This window comes from Rhinopithecus bieti, unplaced genomic scaffold, assembly GCF_001698545.2.
Source record: "Rhinopithecus bieti isolate Rb0 unplaced genomic scaffold, ASM169854v2 scaffold_573, whole genome shotgun sequence".
In the NCBI taxonomy this organism is placed as follows: Eukaryota; Metazoa; Chordata; class Mammalia; order Primates; family Cercopithecidae; genus Rhinopithecus; species Rhinopithecus bieti.
Genome location: NW_016803024.1, coordinates 50,910 through 71,931, shown reverse-complemented (window position 1 = coordinate 71,931; position 21,022 = coordinate 50,910). Strand labels below are relative to the sequence as shown.

At 41.4% G+C, this 21,022-nt stretch overlaps 1 protein-coding gene across 4 annotated transcripts; it reads right to left on the bottom strand.

The window, feature by feature from the left end:
• Positions 1-359: 359 nt before the first annotated feature.
• Positions 360-20,119, bottom strand: TMEM215 (transmembrane protein 215). Of its 4 annotated transcripts, XR_001886515.1 has the most exons (4): positions 19,801-20,088; positions 18,636-19,510; positions 9,740-9,832; positions 360-455 (listed from the first exon to the last, which is right to left on the bottom strand). XR_001886515.1 is itself a non-coding variant. In XM_017876957.1 (2 exons), the coding sequence occupies exon 2, from the start codon at positions 19,450-19,452 to the stop codon at positions 18,745-18,747; it is 708 nt and encodes a 235-aa protein (XP_017732446.1). In that variant the 5' UTR covers positions 19,453-19,510; positions 19,822-20,119; the 3' UTR covers positions 16,222-18,744. The 4 variants fall into 4 exon arrangements, 2 of the variants coding, with proteins under 2 accessions (XP_017732446.1, XP_017732308.1); XR_001886522.1 differs by lacking the exon at positions 9,740-9,832; XM_017876957.1 differs by lacking the exons at positions 360-455; positions 9,740-9,832 and having other exon boundaries at positions 16,222-19,510; positions 19,822-20,119.
• Positions 20,120-21,022: the final 903 nt, after the last annotated feature.

The window sequence follows — 21,022 nt, the reverse complement described above, 5'->3', positions numbered from 1 at the left end:
ATGAGGGGGACATGCCACTGGCAAGGATCATTTGAAAACTAGACCCTGCAGTTTCACGTGGTGTGAAGAACTCATTTTAAAGAGCCAGTTATCCAAGTCCTTCCTCTTCCTGAGTCCATGCCAGAGCTGGTTTGAGGGGTTCAGGGTCAAGGGCAGATGAATCTCAAAGAGAAGTCCTGCTGATGACATTGGTCAGTGAGAAGTCTACACAAGCTGCTTCCCATGATTCATAAAATAAACTGCTGAGTGAGAATCTAATTAAAAATGTTTTCAGTCTAAAAAGATGTAAATGAAGGGAATATATCTTCAAAGTCTCAAAAAGTGTAGAGAGTGCAGGCAGGAGGAACGAAGTTACTTACCAAATCCTGGTGAGCTCTTGAATTTTAAAACAGGTAAATTTGTATAAGTAAAAGGACGTACACTCTTCATGGTAGTAAACTTCTAGAACTGTTTTCCTATAAAGAAGTGACATGATGGCAATGTGATTGTTGTGGATTATTATGGGAAACATTTAGAAGTTAGTGACAGGGTGGATAGACATATTCTCCCACAAATCTTCTTAATGTTATTGGCCTCTGATAAAAGCATATATTTGTGTTATAGCTGGGATCATCAAACCCCGGGCCACAGACCAGTATTATGAAGCCAGTCTGCACAGCAGGAGGTAAGCAGAGGGAGAGGGAGCATTTATCACCTGAGCTCCAGCCTCCTGCCAGATCAGCAGTGGCGTTAGTTTCTCACAGGAGAATGAACCCTGTTATGAACCGTGCATGTGAGGGATGTAGGTTGTGGTCTCCTTATGAGAATCAAATGCCTGATGAACTGAGATGGAACACTTTCATCTGGAAACCACACACCCTACCTCCTCCCCCATCCATGGAAAAATTGTCTTCCATAGAAACTGGTCCGTGGTGCCAAAAAAGTTAGGGGTTGCTATGTTGTAGGACCAAAGGGTATGCATTTTATACACTCAACTCATCCTGATTCGTCTATTTTCCTTAGCTCTGATTTGCTCACTTACTGTAGCAGTTGTGGTTGGGCTCCACCCAGATTCCCTCGTTACTATTTATGTGCATACCAACCCTACAGCCTTCCAGATGCAAAACCTGTGACTCTTTCTTGAGGGTTTTCTCTGGCCCTTGTAGCCTGCTAAAATTGTGTACAGTGCAGTGCCTTGGAGTTACTACCTTCCAGAGAGCAGCCCTCAACTAATGGCTGGCGGGAATTGATAGATTAATACCCCAGGCTCCTAGCTCCTCAGGAAGGAGCCAGCTCTGAGGTGTGTTCTACACTGTCTCCCAAACAGAATAGAGCTCCATTTGTCCGCAGCTGTAACCTGCTCAATAACACACCCTGATCGTTTCTTTTCCTTCCTGGTCTCACTTCCCACCCCACTACTGATGCTTTCTAGGATCATGTCCCAAATAAGCTACTTGCACTAAAATCCTTGGCTCAGTGTATGCCTCTAGGAGAACCCAGCTGAAGACACTGAATTTTTAAAAATTTTGTTGAATAGATAGGCTTTTAAATTGCTTTAATCCTACTTAGAACATAGCGAAGTATAAATGAATAAAAATAAAGCCATAGTATTGAGTTTTATCCAGCTCATTTTTTGTAGCTTTTAATTTTATAACTTTTCATTTCAATTTCAAACATAGAAAAGGTGCAAGAGCAGCACAAAAAATACCATATGCCATTCATCCAATTTTCCATATCCTTCATCCAGATGACCACATTTGCCTATTATTTGTCTTCATCTGTTTTTGCTGCTATACCAGAACACCTGAGACTGAGTAATTTATAATGAACAGAAATTTATTGGCTCACAGCTCTGGAGGCTGAGAAGTCCAAGGTCAAAGGACCAGCATCTGGCTAGGACCTTCTTTCTGAATCATCCCATGGCAGAAGACAAAAGGGCAAAAGAAGGCAAGAGAGTGTGCCTGCAGGTTCAAGTCCTTTTTATAATTGCCATTAATCCATTCATGTGGGTGGAGCCCTTGTAACCTAAACACATCCCTGTAAGCCCTGCTTCCCATATTGCCTTAGGGATTAAGTTTCCAACACATGCTTTTTGTAAGACACACTCAAACTGCAGCATCTTTCTTCTGAATCTTTTGAGAGTGAGGTGCAGATATCATGCTCCTTTCTCCCTAAGTACTTCAGTATCTGTTCCATAAGAATAAAGGCATGTTTTTAATATAACCATAGCAAAATGATCAAAATGAGAAAATTAACTTTGGTACAGTACTACTTTTTAATCTAAAAACCTTATTACAATATTTCTAATTGTCCCAATGTTGTTTAATAGCAAATTTTCCCCCTTAGGTTCAGTATCTGATCCAGGATTATGCATTGCATTTAGTGTCATGTCTCTAGTCTCTGTTAATCAGGATCATTTCTTAGTCTTTGTTTTTTTATGACTTTGACATTTTGATGAAGACTATAAAACCAGTTATTTTGTAGAATGTCCCCCAATTTGGATTATTCTTATGTCTCCTCATGATTATTTTGAGATTATCCACTTTTTGGCAGAAATACTATCAAAGCGATTACATGTTCTTCTCAGTACATAGTATCAAAAGGCACCATTACTGATGATGATATTAACTTGATCACTTTGTTAAGGTGTCATATACCAGGTTTATCTGCTGTAAAGTTACTATTTTGTTTTTGTAATGAATAAGTGTTTGATGGAAACATCTCATGATAAAAAGTAAAAAAAAATGCTTAAAGAGGAGACAAGTCAAAGAGAAACAGGAGCAAGCAGAAAGTGTTCTCCTTGGCCAAATTTGGGACAATTTTATCATTAAAAAATGATGGTCACAGAATTCTACCCATTGCATAAAATGACAATCTGTGACAATTTATTAAAAATAATAGTTATTTGTCATTTATACCTCAATAAAGCTGGAAAAATGACTGTAACAGATGATAACCCATTGCATAAAATAATAGTCCATGAATTCATACTCATTTATAAATAAATAAGTGAACAAATAAAGGGAGGAGAAGGAAAAGTTCTTTATTAGGGTAGAATTACAATTGACAAATATAGAATGAGTGAAGAAAAATGAATAGCAGTCATTAGAGTAATAATTGATTCAGGCAAGAATCATCAATGGATGCTAAAACTTTCATCATTGGGCTATAATCATATTACATCAATAATTATGTAATCAAAAATTACATAATCCAACTCACTTTTATCAAGCAAAGGGCTTTGTCAGGACTTTGTGGGGAATGACAAACAGAAGACCATGTTCTTTTGGTTAGGCTTGGTGGCTCACGCCTGCAAATCCAGCACTTTAGGAGGCTAAGGTGGGTGGATCACTTGAGTCCAGGAGTTCAAGACCAGCCTGGGCAACATGGTGAAACCCTGTCTCTACTGAAAATATAATTAGCCAGATGTGATGGTGCGCACCTGTAGTCCCAGCTATTCAGGGGGCTGAGGTGGAAAGTTCACTTGAGCCCAGGAGGTCAAGGCTACAGTGAGCCCTGATTGTGCCACTGCACTCCAGCCAGGGTGACAGAGTGAGACTCTGTCTCAAAACAAAACAAAACAAAACAAAACCAAAAACAAACAAAGAAACAAAAAAACCCCATGTTCTCCCAATACTTTATTTTTAAATTTTATTATTTTTTAAAATTTAGAATTTTTATAGATTCATAATAGTTGTGCACATTTGTGGGGTGCATATGATGGTTTGATATAATTATACAATGTGTAGTGATCAAATTAGGATAATTAGAATGTTCAGCATTCCAAACATTCACCACTTCTTTGTGTTGAAAATATTCCAAATGCATTCATCTAGTTATTTTGAAATATACAGTGAATTATTGTTAACTATAGTCAACCTGTTATGCTACTGAATACTAGATCTTATTCCTTCTATCTAACTGTACTTTGTACCCATTAACCAATGACTCTTTATCTCTCCTCCCCTCTACCCTTTTCAGCCTCTAGTAACCATTATTCTACTCTCTACCTTCATGAGATCAATTTTTTTTTTTTTCAGCCACCAGTTATAAGTAGGGGTCTCTCTGTGCCTGGCTTATTTCATCAAACATAATGTCCTCCAGATCCATCAAATGACAGGATTTTATTCTTTTTTTCTGGCTGAATAGTGTTCCATTGTCTACATGTACCACATTTTCTTTATCCATTCATCTGATGGTAGACCCTTTGCTTGATTCCATATCTTGGCTCTTGTGAATAGGGCTGCAATAAACATGGAAGTGAATGTATCTCTTTTATATGGTGATTTCTTCCTAGACTTTATTTTATTTTATTGTTAGAGATGGGGTCTTTCTATGTTGCCCAGGATGGTCTTGAACTCCTGAGCTCAAGCAATCCTCCCACCTTGTCCTCCCAAACTGCTGGGATTACAGGCATGAGCCATTGCACCTGGCATCCCTAGACTTTAAATGGCATACTAGCTAGTAGAGAAGATTTATGTACACAAGCCATTACAACACAAAATAAACTGATGGTGTGTCATATAAAATGAAGAGGATAAATGAAACTATCCAAGACAGAATATTAGATGGAATGCACAATGTGTCTAACCCAGTGTGGTACTATTTTTACATTGTCCCTCATATGCACACAGTCCCCTAGCATCAAATGTTTTCAGTGAGGAAAAAAGCAGGCTCTAGTCCTTGGGACTAATGAGTGAGGAGGGAGAGAGATGTCTTTGTAGGCAGCTGCTACTTTGGTTTCCAAGGGAAACAGCGGTAGAAGCTGCAAAAGAAAAGGAGTGGGAAGTCTGTGGTTTAGCACAGATGGGTCATTCTACAAAGTGTCTCTACACAGGCAGTTACCTGGACTTCCTCAGAGTCCTTGGATAATAAAAATACTAAAGTGTTGGGATATTAGTAAACAAACAAATTTTACTTTTTCTTTCTGAATTTCTTGGGGAAAATCTTCATTCTTAGAATCTATTTTCCCTACAAGCCATCAAAGCCTGAATATATTTCTCTCCCACGGCCGTAGTATGGTTTTCTCTTCTGTACAGTTCACAAGTCCAAGTCACAGGAAAGAAAGAAGGAAATTAGCCACTGCAATCCATGCACCTCTAGTGCAAATCTCCGTTTCAAATTCACCATCAGAACCTGGTTCAGATACTTTCCCTGTTATCCCACTGCAACTGTGCACCTGTAGCCAGGATCCTGCTGGGATCTCAGGAGTGGTTTGGTAGGGAAAAGAGTTGATCAGGAACGGTTGGGACAAACCCGATCCTGATGGAGTGGGCTTTTACCAGGCAGACAAGGAGTCTAAATCCAAGAGTCTAAAGACGGCCTGTCCCACTTGGGTTCCCTCATATCTCCCTCACTAAGCAAAAGGTCTGGTTTTTGTGCACATTGTCCCTGCAAGGTCTGGAGACAGGTAGGGAGTTGTGAGCCCAGTTGAACAGGTTATGGTAGAGGACTAGGCTTCTGTTCCATCAGGGAAGGTGGAGTACACTGCCCCAAAACAGAATCTCAGTCTTAGGAATTAAATAAACGGTATTATTCATTGATATGGTTTGGCTATGTCCCCACCCAAATCTCATCTTGAATTCCCACGTGTTGTTGAAGAGACCTGGTGGGAGGTCATTGAATCATGGGGGCAGGTCTTTCCTGTGCTGTTCTCATGATAGTGAATAAGTCCTATGAGATCTGATGGTTTTAAAAAGGGGAGTTTCCTGGCACAAACTCTCTCTTCTCTTGTCTGCCACCATGTAAGACATGCCTTTCACCTTCTGCCATGATTGTGAGGCCTCCCCAGCCATGTGGAACTGTAAGTCCAATAAACCTCTTTCTTTTGTAAATTGCCCAGTCTGGAGTGTGTCTTTATCAGCAGTGTGAAAATGGACTAATATAGTAAATTGGTACCAGGAATTGGGTACTGCTGAAAAGATAACCTGAAAATGTGGAAGTGACTTCAGAACTAGGTAACAGGCAGAGGTTGTAACAGTTTGGAGGGCTCAGAAGACAGAAAAATGTGGGAAAGTTTGGAACTCCTTAGAAACTTGCTGAATGGCTTTGACCAAAATGCTGATAATATGGACAATAAAATCCAGGCTGAGGTAGTCTCAGGTGGTGATGAGGAACTTGTTGGGAACTGGAGCAAAGGTGACTCTTGTTATGTTTTAGCAAAGAGACTTGCAGCATTTTGCTCCTGCCCTAGAGATTTGTTGAACTTTGAATTTGAGAGAATGATTTAGGGTATCTGGCGAAAGAAATTTCTAAGCAGCAAAGCATTCAAGAGGTGACTTGGGTGCTGTTAAAGACATTCAGTTTTATAAGGGAAGCAGAGTATAAAAGTTAAGAAAATTTGCAGCCTGACAATGCTATAGGAAAGAAAAATCTCATTTTTTGAGGAGAAATTCAAGGTGGCTGCAGAAATTTGCATAAGTAATGAGGAGCCAGATGTTAATCCCAAGACAATGGGGAAGATGTCTCCAGGGCATGGCAGAGGTTTTCACAGCAGCCCCTCCCATCACAGGCCTGGAGGCCTAGGAGGAAAAATGGTTTCATGGGTCAGGCCCAGGGTCCCCATGCTGTGTGACTTGGTGCCCTGCATTAAAAAGTTGTTCCCAAGGTCAGCTTGGGCCATTGCTTCAGAGGGAGTGGAGCCCAAGCCTGTTAGCAACTTCCATGTAGTGTTGAGGCCTGCAAGGTTTGCACAGAAGTCAATAATTGAGGTTATGGGAATCTCTGCTACTTTCAGGAGGAATGTATGGGAAATGCCTGGATTGCCCAGCAGAAGTTTGCTGCAGGAGTGGGGCACCTCATGAGAACTTTCTGGACCAGGGGCAGTGTGAAGGAAAATGAGAGAAATGGGGTTGAGCCCCAACATAGAAATTCCTACTGGGGGCCCCACCAACTAGTGGATTGTGAGGAATGAGGGGCTTTCTTGTCCTGGCCTCTGTCCTCCAGACACCATAATGGTAGATCCACTGCCAGCTTGCACCATGTGCTTGGAAAAGTAGCAGACACTCAATGCCAGTCCACAAAAGCAGCTGGGAGGGAGGCTGTACCCTACAAAGCCACAGGGGTGGAGCTGCCTAAGACCATGGGAACCCACCTCTTGCATCAGCATGACCTAGATATGAGACATGGTGTCAAAGGAGTTCATTTTTGGGTTTTAAGATTTGACTGCCCGCCAGATTTCTGACTTGCAGTGGGGCCTATAACCCCTTTGTTTCAGCCAGTTTCTCCCTTTGGAACAGCTGTATTTACCCAATGCCTTTACTCCCATTGTATCTAGGAAATAACTAACTTGCTTTTGATTTTACAGGCTCGTAGGTGGAAGGGATTTACCTTGTCTCAGATGAGACTTTTGACTGTGGACTTTTAAGTTAATGCTGAAATAAGTTAAGACTTTAGGGGATTGTTGGGAAGGCATGATTGGTTTTGAAATGTGAGGACATAAGATTTGGGAGGGTCCAGGGGCAGAATGATATGGTTTGGCTGTGTCCCCACCCAAATCTCATCTTGAATTCTCACATGTTGTGGGAGGGATCTGGTGGGAGGCAATTGAATCATGGGGGCTGGTCTTTCCTGTGCTATTCTCATGATAGTGAATAAGTCTCATGAGATCTGATGGTTTTAAAGAGGGGAGTTTCCCTGCACAAGCTCTTTCTTCTCTTGTCTGCTGCCCTGCAAGATGGGCCTTTCACCTTCCATCATGATTGTGAGGCCTCCCCAGCCATGTGGAACTATAAGTCCAATAAACCTCTTTCTTTCTTTCCTTCTTTCCTTCTTCTTTCCTTCTTTCCTTCTTTCTCTCTTTCTCTCTTTCTTTCTTTCTTCCTTCCTTCCTTTCTTTCTCTCTCTCTCTTTCTTTCTTTCCCTCTCTCTCTTTCTTTCCTTCCTTCCTTCCTTCCTTCCTTCCTTCCTTCCTTCTTTCTTTCTTTCTTTCTTTCTTTCTTTCTTTCTTTCTTCCTTCCTTCCTTCCTTCCTTCCTTCCTTCCTCCCTTCCTTTCTTTCTCTCTCTCTCTCTTTCTCTCTTTCTTTCTCTCTCTCTCTTTCTCTTTCCTTCCTTCCTTCCTTCCTTCCTTCCTTCCTTCTTCCCTTCCCTTCCCTTCCCTTCCCTTCCTTTTCTTTTCTTTTCTTTCTTCTTTCTCTTTCTTTCTTTCTTTCGTCTGTCTCACTGTGTCTCCCAGGCTGGAGTGCAGTAGCACAATCTCGACTCACTGCAAGCTCCACCTCCAGGGTTCACGCCATTCTCCTGCCTCAGCCTTGTGAGTAGCAGGGACTACAGGTGCCCACCACCATGCCTGGCTAATTTTTTCTATTTTTTGTTTTGTTTTGTTTTGTTTTTGAGACAGAGTCTCACTTTCTTGCCCAGGCTGGAGTGCAGTGGTGCATCTTGGCTCACTGCAAGCCCTGCCTCCCAGGTTCACGCCATTCTCCTGCCTCAGCCTCCCAAGTAGCTGGGACTACAGGTGCCCACCACCACGCCTGGCTAATTTTTTGCATTTTGTGTATTTTTTTTTTTTTTTAATAGAGAGGGGGTTTCACCATGTTAGTCAGGATGGTCTCGATCTCCTGACCTCGTGATTCACCCATCTCAGCCTCCCAAAGTGCTGAGATTACAGGCATGAGCCACCGTGCCCAGCCCAATAAACCTCTTTCTTTTGTAAATTGCCCAGTCTTAGATATGTGTTTATCAGCAGTGTAAAAATAGACTTATACATTTACTGATTGTTTATTGTGTACCAGACATTAGATCTAAATGCTGCTGCTTGAGCATAGCTGGGCCTAGGGGCTATACCAGGTTCCTGGATATAAAACCATTTAAAAGCAGCTGGGCGTGGTAGTGCATGCCTGTTGTTCCAGCTACTCAGGCGGATGAGGTAGGAGGATTGCTTGAATCCAGCAGTTTGAAGCTGTAGGTCATGTTTGTAACCTTCATTCTGGGCAACATAGCCAGATCCCACCTTTAAAAAAGTATGCATGCACCAATTGAAGGATACCTGGGACCCATATCATTGTTATAACCTGATAATTTTTTTCAGAAATGGAAATTCTGGAGGTGGCCCCAGCGTTCTATATTCCAACAAGCCCTGCAGGTGATTCTGATATATGCTAGAGCTTGAGAACCACTGGCCTACCTTAATGATATTTGCTCAGGCTTTGAGTAGGGCTAAGAATGCTCATTGAAGGTCTCATAGGGTAAGACTAGGGAAGGCAAGGATTATGTTTTCCAATGGGTTGCTGGTTCCTTGATATATTAAATATGCATTATAAACCTTCTTGGAACTCTTATAAAAACTCCATACCAATTTTGGTACCTACAGTGAAGGCAGGACCTAGCAACTATTGTTGGGTAAACTTGGGGACCTCAAAATCTAACATCTGGAAGCAAAATATATCCAGCAGATGTATATTTTTTTTCTGATCATCCAAGTCTCCCTGCTGAGGGAAGAGTGGTTTGTTGGGAGATTGCTATGCAGTGAATGACAAGGGCCAAGAAAATAAGGGTAATTCTGGGGGTTATGTAACTTTTTATTCTTTCTTTTGATTCTTCAATCTTTCTGACTTCTGGAAATTTGGCTTCTCTGATTGATGCTTCTAGATTTGGGAATTTGGGGAAGACTTCACAAAGTATAGTTATTTGAATGCTAGTCTTCAGAAATGCCCCGTGGAATACTGTACTCTCAGTTCCTGTCTTTGTCTTTTTTTCGTGCTGCTATAATAGAATACCACATACTGGATAATTTATAAAAACCAGAAATTCATTTCTCACAGTTCTGGAGGCTGGAAAGTCCAAGATCAAGGCACCAGCATCTAGTGAGGGCTGTTCTTCGCTTCTGAGATGGTGCCTTGAAAGTTGCATCCTCTAGAGGGAAGAAACATTATGTCTTCACATGGCAGAAGGTGGAAGGGCAAAAAAGGGCCAAACTCCCTTTGCTAAGCCCTTTTATAATGGCGTTATTCTATTCATGGAGTTGGAGTCCTCATGATCTAAATATCTCCCAAAAGGCCCTACCTCCCGACACTGTTGCATTGGAAATTACATTTCCAATGCATGAACTTTGGGGGACATATTCAGACATGTGCCTTCATTTACCTTTTTTTTTAATTGACAGATAATAGTTTTATATATTTATGGTGTAGAATGTGATGGTTTGGTACCTGTATACATTACACAATAATTATGTCAAGCTAATGAACATAATACATCATCTCACATGCTTATGTTTTTATAGTGAGAACACCTAAGATCGATTCTTTCAGCAATGTTAAAACATACAATACATTATTATTAACTATGGTCACCATACTTTACAATAGATTTGGAAAACTTACTCCTTTTATCTAACTAAAACTTTGTACCTATCCACCAACATCTCCTCATTCCCTTACCCCAGCCTCTGTTAACTATCCTTCTACTCTCTACTTCTATAAGTTGAACTATTTTGGATTCCACATATGAGACCATGCCTGACTCTTTTCACTTAGTATTGACATCCTCCAGCTTCATCCATATTGTCACAAATGATGAAATTTCCTTCTTTTTAAAGTCTGAATATTTCATTGTGTATAATATACAATGCTTTCTTTATCCATTCAAATGTTAATGAAGATTTAGGTTCATATGTTGGCTATTGTGAATGGTGTTGCAATAAATATGGGAGTGCAAATATCGCTTCAACATACTGATTTCATATCGCTTGTGTATATATCCAGTAGTGGGATTTCTGGATTATATGGTAATTCTACTTTTAGTTTTCTTAGGAAGCTCCATGACTAGACTAATTTACATTCCCACCCACTGTGTACAAAGGTTCCTTTTTCTGCACATCCTCTCCAGCACTTGTTATCTTTTGTCTTTTTGATAATAACCATTTTAACAGGTGTGAGGTGATATCTTATTGTGATTTTAATTTGTATTTCTTTGATGATTAATTATTTTGAGCATTTTATACCTGCTGGTCATTTGGATGTCTTCTTCGGAGAAATGTCTATTCAAGTCCTTTGCCCATTTTAAAATTGAATTGTTTTATTGCTATTGAGTTGTTTGAGCTCCTGATACATTTTAGATATTAACCTGTTTATATGGTTTGGCTCTGTGTCCCCACCCAAATCTCACCTTGAACTGTAGTAATCCCCATGTGTTGTGGGTTGGACCCAGATGGGGAGGTAATTGAATCATGGGGCAGGTTTTCCAGTGCTGTTCTCATGATAGTGAGTAAGCCTTACAAGATATGATGGTTTTATAAAGGGGAGTTCCCCTGCACATGCTCTCTTGCCTGCTGTCATGTAAGTCGTCACCTTTGCCCTTCCTTTGTTTTCCTCCATGACTGTGAGGCCTCCCCAGCCATGTAGAACTGTGAGTCAACTAAATCTCTTTCCTTTATAAATTACTCAATCTTGGGTATGTCTTTATAGCAGTGTGAGAACAGACTAATACACCTGTTATCAGATGTATGGTTTGCAAATATTTTCTCCCACTCCATAGGTTATCTTCACTCTGTAGATTGTTTCCTTTTCTGTTCATAAGTATTTTAGTTTGGTGAAATCCCATTGTCTATTTTTGCATTTGTTGCCTGTGCTTTTGGTGTCATATGCAAAAAATCATTTGGGCCTTGAATTTTTGCAACCTGAAGTGTGACAGCCTGCTTTGAGGGGATCTCGCCTGGGAGGAGAATTGAGCACAACCTGTGTCCCTTGTCTGCTTTTGCCTCAGCCTGCAACACACTGCTGGGGTCTTGGTTCTGGCCTCTGTGTTGTTGCTTGCATTTAATACCCCATTCTTGTTTCAGTGGAAAATTTTGGCTGACTTTATGCCTTTAAAATTATTTAACTTTACTATCTTTATCCTTCTAATACTTCAGCTAGTCTTATTCACTTCATATTCCTTTAGCTTCATGGTTTTTATTATACTTCTTAGTCTATTATTGAATGGTTTTTGAACTCATTTGATCTTATTTATTGGATGCTATTTTATATTTCTTTTAACCCTGCCCAGCAGGATATTTCTAGCTAAATGTTGTCCTTGTTGGAATATACTCTTAAATTGAGTACATATTTTCACAGCCATTTAAAAATATATTAAAATTCTCTAACATTTTCCTTTTACTCTTTACGTTTTTAAAACATTTTCTGTTTGGTTTGTCCTCTTAGTCCATTTTCTGGCATTTGCTTCTAAAGTAGAGATGAGAAGTGGTAACTAACGCTAGGGGGATGGGGGGGTGGATGCTGCAACAGTGACTGGCTTAATCAAGGATTGTTGGCTCTTCTCCCCATGCCCACAATTCTACTTTCTTTCCCCATGCTCCCTTTCCTATACATACTTAAAGGAGGTCTTTCTTGCTATTGTTAAAAGAGACCCTGATATTCACCACAGTCAAGATAAAGAGTTACTCCAATTAAATCCTATTTTTACCTAGTCAGATAGTTGGGAAAATTCACAGGAAAAATTACATGGGTCAGAAGTTATTAAGACCGGCCTCAAATACTGCTCGCAGGAATTGCTGAACAATGCCATCTCTTGTTCCGGAACAAGCCAGGACTTCTCTGAATTACAAACCATGGTCTCTGAGTATTTACAGCTTTTATGGAGAAGGGGAGCATCACTGGTGGTGGTGGGAGAGGATCTGCAACTCAGCCCCTCAATACTGACCCAAGATAATACCCAGGTGGTCTTGAAGGTCTTATTAAGAATTATTGGTGAAAAAAACTTATTAGAAGGACAATAGTCAAAGCTGAGGAATTATATTTTGTTGACCTATTTGCAGGATTAACCTGAGTACATTGATTCACCTTATTTCTGGTCAGGAATTCAATGGTTGTCACATGCTCCTAGAACCACCAGTTCTTATCACATGTTTGGTGCAGTCTCTGACTCATGGAGTAGAAGTTAGGTCAATCATGGAGGTAGGGAAAAATGTTCTGGAAGGATTTCTTTCTTTCTTCTTGTTATATAAGACGTGGTTTTCCCAAAGAAACAATATGCTAAAATAAAAGTTAGGGTCCCAACTCACAGAAGCCAATTTTAATCCACATTGTTGCAGACTATATTCAACTTGAAAAAGAAAGTAGGCATCGAGGGTGACCTAAATGGTGCAATTTAGAGTTTTCACTGAGCAAAACGGAATAAATGAGTGTGTCAGCGGATGAAGTAGGGGATTGGAAAGATGGATAAAATGTGGTCCCCGCCTTCAAGGAGTTCACACTACAGTTGGAGAGACAGATACGTATGCAACTAATGTGTGTGATGATAGTGGTGGAGGGTGTTGTGAGGCCAGAGAATAATAGAAGGATTGGTTCTGATTCAGAAAATCCAGAAGATGGTGGAAGATGTGGCAGCTTCTCCTTGAAGGACGTTAGGGCCTTACACAGCAGAAGGGTGAAGACAGGGAATTTGAGGCACAGAAAATGGTTGGGGCAAAGCCTTAGGGTGGTCAGCTGCAGGGCACAATCAGGAGTATTCAAGAGGCTCCTGTAGGGGATGGGAGGTAGTTCGGAAAAGCAGAGGGACAGAGTGGGCCTTTCTGAGTTAGTCTGGTGCTCTAATCACTTATACAGAAAATAATGGCCAGGTGCGGTAGCTCACGCCTGTAATCCTAGCATTGTGGGAGGTGGATTACCTGAGGTCAGGAGTTCGAGACCAGCCTGGTCAACATGGTGAAAGCTCGTCTCTACTAAAAATACAAAAATTTGCCATTTGGTGGCAGACGCCTTTAATCCCGGCTACTGGGGAGACTGAGGCAGGAGAATCGCTTGAAACCTAGGAGATGGAGTTTGCAGTGAGCCAAGATCATGCCACTGCACTCCAGCATGGATGACAGAATGAGACCCTATCTCAGGAAAAAAAAAAAAAAAAAAGAAAGAAAGAAAAAGAAAAGAAAATAATTGCCCATACTTTTCATGTTAAGATACAGGCAGGTGATTTTCAAAAGCCTAGTTTTTTCAAACAAATGTGGTCTTGCCTCCCACTGAAGAGTTGTCTTATGTATAATAGTTCATTACCATGAAAAATAAGAAAGTGATTAATTGCAAAATTATCTTTTATGTTTAACTTTCTAAAGATAGATTTGTCAAAGAGCAGCACAGGAGATTTTTAATAGCTTTATGTACTGTTTTGTAATCGGTTCATTTTGTAACTCTGTACCTTATTAAGGATAAAGCATGCAAAGCTTCATACTATCACCGAGAATACCAAGGCTCTAATCTGGGGTCGCGGAGGGAATAAAGGAAAAATAAAAAAAGAATCCCTAATAAGGGTCAGTCCCAGGAACAACTTGCAAAAGACTGTGGATATCTAATATCAGTGCCTGCCTGTTTGTGTATCTTGGCAGCATCATGTACACATTTCTTTTGGTTGGGTGCCCATTGAGTGAGGACCTGTGGTAGGTCATGAGAAATCAAAGTCATGGTCTCAAACTCAATGGTGTCTACATGATTTTATGTGAACTGGACAAGAGGCTGAATGGAATCTAGTCTTTTATTAAGATATTTGGGCAAACCAAGCATTTGTCCCCATTTCCATCCTCAGTTTAGTTTTTCCTAGTAAGAAACTGAAACACAGAAAACTCAAGGGCAGAGTCTATCAGGTTCCTGAAATTCCAGTTCATTTGTAAGTCACTGATAGGCGACAATACATATACATATGAAATACAGTCTATTATAAAATACATGATGAGGTACTTTAAGAAAATGCTTTTGGCATATTACAAAGTCATTATTATTGTTTACATCTATTTATCATTTTGCTTGTTGAATACGATGCTCTTGAAGACTGACACCACTGTAATCTGATTGTGAGAAACACATCACTGATATCTTAGCTGGGGAAATGTTCCGTCTTACTCCTAAACATACTAGTTCTGGTACTGATGGGAGGACCTTTTTGAAGAAGCATCATTTTGTTTCCCACCTTGGGTCTTATATGCACACGACTGAAGGGAAGACCCCCACAACCATATGGAGAGTTCCATTCATTTACACATTTCTGCCTCCTCTCAGCCACAAGGAGATGGCTGTTCAATAGTAAAGTTCCTCTCTATTGGCATATAACAAATAATATAGCAGTGTAACCAGCAAAAGGAAAAAAACATACAAAACCATCCATAAAACTTGGTATCTTGCCAGCAATAAGGAATGGCATGACAAATAATGGAACATCACTAAAATGGCATATTACACAATTGTTCATTGATAATTAGAAATACTACATAGAAACATGGAAACATGCTTGGAATACAATTAAAAGAGAAAAGAAAAACACACTATTATAATATATATGCTGCACATGCATGTGGAGGAAGCCTGGAAGATGATATGCCAAAATAGAAGCACAGTAGTTGCTTTAGGATAGTGAGGTTGTGAGTTTTCAGAAACCTTTTCTTTAATGTGATAAAATGCTAGTAATAATAGTGAATTCACCAAATAAATGATGTTGTGGGTACAGAGGGAGGCTATTAATAAATAAGTAGAGCTTGGACGTTGCAAAAGAGAAAAAACATTTAACAAAATGAATCTTCCTTTCCTACATTTGTCATCTCAATGGATATTAAGATCCATAATATTGAAAACATTTTCAAAGCAGCTGCTTAGTAGGGTTTGGAAGAGAGCCTGAACTTAACTGTATGTGGATTTTGTTTGCCAAGATGACTGCAACAGAAAATAAATCTTAAAACAGATGTCTAATATGCTCTCATTTGAGTATCTTGTCTGAATTCTCACTTAAGAATGAAGAAGCAGTTTGGAAAAAAGAACCCATGTGCACAATAAGTAGGCACATAGAGCAAGAGAAATTCAGTAGAGAAATTTTGAAAATAAAATGCCTATTTAAAATCAAGTTGCAATGTCTATTTGGATTAACAGCAAAATAAAGTAATGCCTACTTAAATTTGTATCTGTCTAGGAGCTCTTAAAGGCTACCAGGAACAATCCTCATGTCTATTATATTAATAAGAACAATTTGCTAAAACTGTCTAACTCATTGTAATGAGTTGCCGTCTTTTCCTCTAAAGGGTTGAGACACTTTTTTTCTCTTTCTCTTCTACCTCGGTTCAAAAGAATGCGGGTTTTACCTTTTTTTGTGTGTATATATTTTTTTGACTTTGGAAGTTTAACTCTGAATAGTACTTACAAGTATTGATTTGGGGTATCAGGCTACCTTGTTGCATATAGAAAGGGGTTTGTTAATATGTTAAGAGAAATTCACACATACAGTCATACATTTTATTTTCACTGGTCAAAGTTAAAACCTCTCACACCAACATTTGCAAACCTTTATTTTAGCACAGGAAAATATTTCCTCAAATGCATACTTAAATACCTTAAGTATCTTAAGTAGGTAATGGGAGAAGAAACATGAAATAGGTTTTGTTCTGAAGCACAACTTGAAAACAAGATAAAATACCTTATATCTCTAAACTAGTAGTTGACCCTCAATTTGGAAAGAGACAGAATGATATGAAGGAGTTTGAAATGGTTCCAAGAAATCAGAAAGTAACTTTTCCAACCCCCAGACCATACCTGACACTGCAAGCATCTTCTTTCAGAAAACTGCAGCTTATTGTGTAAGATTTGCTGAGTCTCTGTGACCATCTCTCTGTCTCACTATCTCCTCATCTCTAATGGTGGCAAACATGTTAAAGGAAGTTTTTATTCCTAAGAGTTATCCAGTAGTTGTCACCATTATAAAAATATGATTCTCTGTTTTCAAAATGCATTAAAAGTATTAAAAGTTACTGTGATTTTAGGGAACTATCTCTCCCCATCCCAAACCCAATGTCAATCACATTTAGTGCAAGGTTGTGTATTAGATTACTTTGAGTTATACCAACATTTTAAGTTTTCTCCTCAAAAATATTTTACTCTGATTATATTCATTTTATTCTCAGGAATGTATTGTGTTGAATAAATGATATTTGGTAATAAAACATCTGCTTTCATACATCTACGAAATTCTTTGTTGAGTAGTAGCAGTGCAATCTATGTCACATAATTATCATAAATTTCATAACTTTGGCATGCATTTTACTGTAACTCATTTCCTGGCAATATATAAAGTGCCTTTGACATAATACCATAGAATATTTAAACTGAAAATGAATGATAGAAATAATCAAGTGTAAATCAATTCCCCCTCCTTTCACAAAGTAAGAAACTCAGGTGTAAGAAGATAAAATTCGCCCAAGATCATGCATCTCATTTCTGACATTTAAGCCCTACTAAAATAATTACATATTTTTGATCTTGAACTTGACTTGAAAATTATGATTTTTTTTTAAAGAGCATGATTCTTAAGACAGAGCAATTGTTATACTTAAGAAAGAATTGCAGAGTTGGAATTGAAATACACAAAAAACGTATGCCCAAATTTTTGTCCTCAATTCCCCTTTTGGGAGAAAGTGACTAAGACTATATGATCACTTAAAATGATCATTCTTTGAAGGATACAAAATACTCTGATCTTCAAGATGAACTCTATCACTATTCCTATATATAATTCAATATTTTTCTTCACCAGGGATCAAATGGCATTCTGCTTAATAGCCTTCTTATCTATTGCAGTTGAGCAAGTGAAATAGAAAGCACATTTTAGGATATCATTGTGATTTGTTGTTTTCCTCAGCAGCAAAAATGTATGAAATAAAGAGACTTTTCTCATGTAATGTTCACTGATCAGGTGAGCTTAATAAAATCTAGGCTTCAGTGAAATTTAGTAGATTAGCTCTTGTTTCACTGGCATTTAGTCTGTGAGAGAAGTTGAACAAATGTACAAATAATGACACTTCCAAAGGTTTAACCATTGCATTTCATACAAATTATGTGCAATGTTCAAGGCTAATGTGTAGACTTTATAGTTTTCAGATTTTAAAAGGTATATAAGAATGGTAATTATCAGTACATATCTGCCAATGTTAAAGACTTGGATATATATGTAAAATTCATTTTGTCTTGATGAAAACAAGTTCCGATCTGTGAAAGTATCATATGAAGTAATTTTGCACCTGGTAAGGAAATAATACATGAATGATAGTAAATGTTTAGAAAAAACCCATTTCAGATTAAGATGCAATAAATGGATTTAAATGAAGAGTTTAAGAAGTAACATAGCCATCTAAAATTGTTAACTTTTCACATAGCTGGTCACACTTATTTTACTTTATTAGAAACCACAATCTTGTCAGACAATAATGCCACAAGACTCAGTTACATAATCCAACTGTCTTTAACTCCCCCTTTCCCCAAAACAATCCCATCTAAGGAGGGTTTAACTCTTATATATTGATTTTTTTTTCTTTCAGCAAATACCAAGTGTGATAAGCTTTTCACCAGACAAAAATTATTTTATATAACAGATCATTAATTTTTTTCAATTTATTCAAACATAAAGCAGCTCAGTCTCCCTATGGTCAGCTCATGCATCATTTGATGCCTCACATCTGCAGCCCACTCTAGATTTATCTTGCTCTTAGCTGGTCCTGGATAGCACTTTTTGGGTTATTTTACAAAACATTCAACATTGTGTAAATTGTTAAGAAGCAACAGGAGTGGCTTCCTTTCCTACCCACTGCCTCTTCCAGTGTCCTTAACCCTTATTACCCTTCCCTAAAATGTGTCCCCAACATGCCTATTTACACGACTCTTGGGTACCAGAGGTTATCACACCCATCACATACCAGGTCAATTTCTAACAGTGTGAAGGCTCTCCAAGCAGAGTAATTTCCTTCCATGGGGAGCTGGGCTTAGTCATATTTCTATCAATCCAGCGACCTTTGTATGCAGAGATTAGACGATGGTCTCGTGGTCCCACCTGCCTTGTATCTGATTGATATAACAACAGTATCTGTCATAGGGGCTGTTCTGCTTGTAGGAGCAAACGATGATACTGTCCTGGGGCACAAAGAAGATGCTGTCCTCGGGCTCAGGGCACTCAGGTCTGTCCCTTGCTGAGCACTTGATGTCCAAGGCACTGTAGGTGAGGGAACTGGCCGAGGGGCAGTAGCCGTCCAGGTATCTGGACGTCTCCTCCTGATGCCCACTCTGGACCAGGCTCTGGCATTCTCCTTCCTCCGTGGGTGTGGGGGTGGTGATGGAGCTGGCCATGGACGCCTCACCCTGGCCTTGTGGGGGAGGCTTCCCCCTGAGGCCTGCCTTCTTAGCCAGCTCATCTGAGCTCCCCTTGCCGGACTCCAGGTCTGAAGGGGTCCTCAGCAGCTCCACCACCTCCTTGTCTTTGGGTTTCCGGAAGCAGGGCAATTTGCGGACCCATAGCAGCTCGTTCTCCGGCCACTTGGTGCATCCCTCGGTTTTCCTGGCCAGGGCAATGGCCGCAATGCCTGGTAGGCAGATGGCTGGCCCGATGGCCAGGAGGGGTATGTTTCCCAAAGTCTCCCCTTTCATCCCAGAGACGGTGAACATGAAACCGAAGACCAGGAAGACACTGACCAGGGCCACCACCAGCCCAGTCCTCGGGTTGATGTCATCAGGCCGCATCTTTCACTCCATCCAGGTTGGGGGCTGCTTGCTGACCAGGGAGCAGCGTTCCTCTATTCTGTCAGAGGTGAAAACCACAGTGCGTTTTAAAAAAAAACCCAAGTCTAGCTCCCACCCACCAACTCTTGTCTCTCTCTTGCTCTTTGTCTCTGACTTGCTTCTTGACTTTCAGTCTTTGTATCTCTCTTGCAATCTCTCTGTCTCTCCGCGTTTCTCTTGCAATCTCTCCCTGTTTCTATTTCTACTCTTTCTCTCCGTCCCTTCTCCCTCCCTCCCTTTCTCTCTCGTGCCCTCCCTCTCTCCCTCTCACTATTGCAACTTCTGTCTCTCTCTCATATCAACACGCACCTGCTGGGGTCAACGAGGTACCTGAGGTTTCCTGCCCTCTCCAGGAAGTAGGGAAAGAAGCCAGCTGTCTCCTTAGAAGCCTCCACAGCAGCTGCCCCCTCGGCTCGCTCCCCTGGTTCTGGGAGGAAAGCCTGGTTTCCCCCACGGACTCTGCATTGGGGAGGTGGAACATGGGAGAGCGGTTCTCCCAGCAGTGCCCGTCGGTCCCGGTGCTGTGCAAGCGGAGCCCGGGGCCAGCTCAGCGCGCAGAGCGCGGGGCGCAGGAGGAGGGAGCACTGAGTCTGGGAAAGAGGGGACACGGCGTGAGCCTGGCCTTGTTACATCACTGTCAGAGCAGGCTCAGAAACGCAGACGGACGCGCGGGGGCGCGAGGGGGTCAGCCCCGGAGAGAGGCCACCCAGCGGTAGGCGCTGCCGGGGTCTCGTCGGGGCTGCTGGGAGCGGCCAGGGTTTGTGCCGCCGCCGTCCCGGAGGCTGAGCGGGGCGACCTGACCCGTTTCCGTGCCCGGGGAGGTCTGGGGCGCGAGGCTGCCAGTGGCTGGAGTCGGAAACCAGGGTCGGTTTGCCTACCGGGCAGCCGTTGGAATGTCCGAGCTCGGGCTCCCAGTCCGGGATCCGAGGGGTTAGGTGCCAGCTGGAGATGTCCCTCGGGGACCCGCACCCTTCTCCAGTTACAAATCCGGGTGACTGACGGCAGGCCGAGGGGCTTCCCGACCGCCCTTCTCTCAATCCCTCGAGTTGGGGCTCAGGGGGCTGTGTGCCTCGGGGAGCTGGTGCCCGAGGACTGCTTTGGTCCCGGCACTGCGCGATGGCGCTGCGCGAAAGCACTCTTGCAGCGGAGCGACTGCGCCGCGGGAGCGCACAGAACCAGCGCCCAGGCGGAGTGGGTTAGTGGTAAGGGGTGGGTGCCGGGCTAGTCCGGGCCTTGGGTGAGTCCCCGGAGTCCCCGTGGCTTTCCAGCTCCAGGCTCCGGACAGGGTGACCTTGGAGCCGGGATTTCACTTCCACAGCGCAGTTGTGCCAGGCGGACAGGGAGAAGGGCTCTCTGGCCCGCAGTTCACGAGGAGAAGTGGCCTTGTCCGGTCAGGACCACCACCCTACGACGCCGCTCCAGCTCTGGGCGATTCTCTTCTCCCTTGCTGAAGCAGGCGTTGAGATCCTGCGTTCCTCCCGCTCTGGTAGTTGGCAGAGGCAGGTGGATTCCTCTGGCCCCGGGGGCAAAA

Bases quoted from the DNA above. Each gene is read 5' to 3' on its own strand.
- TMEM215 (XM_017876957.1), bottom strand. From the start codon at position 19,452: ATGCGGCCTGATGACATCAACCCGAGGACTGGGCTGGTGGTGGCCCTG.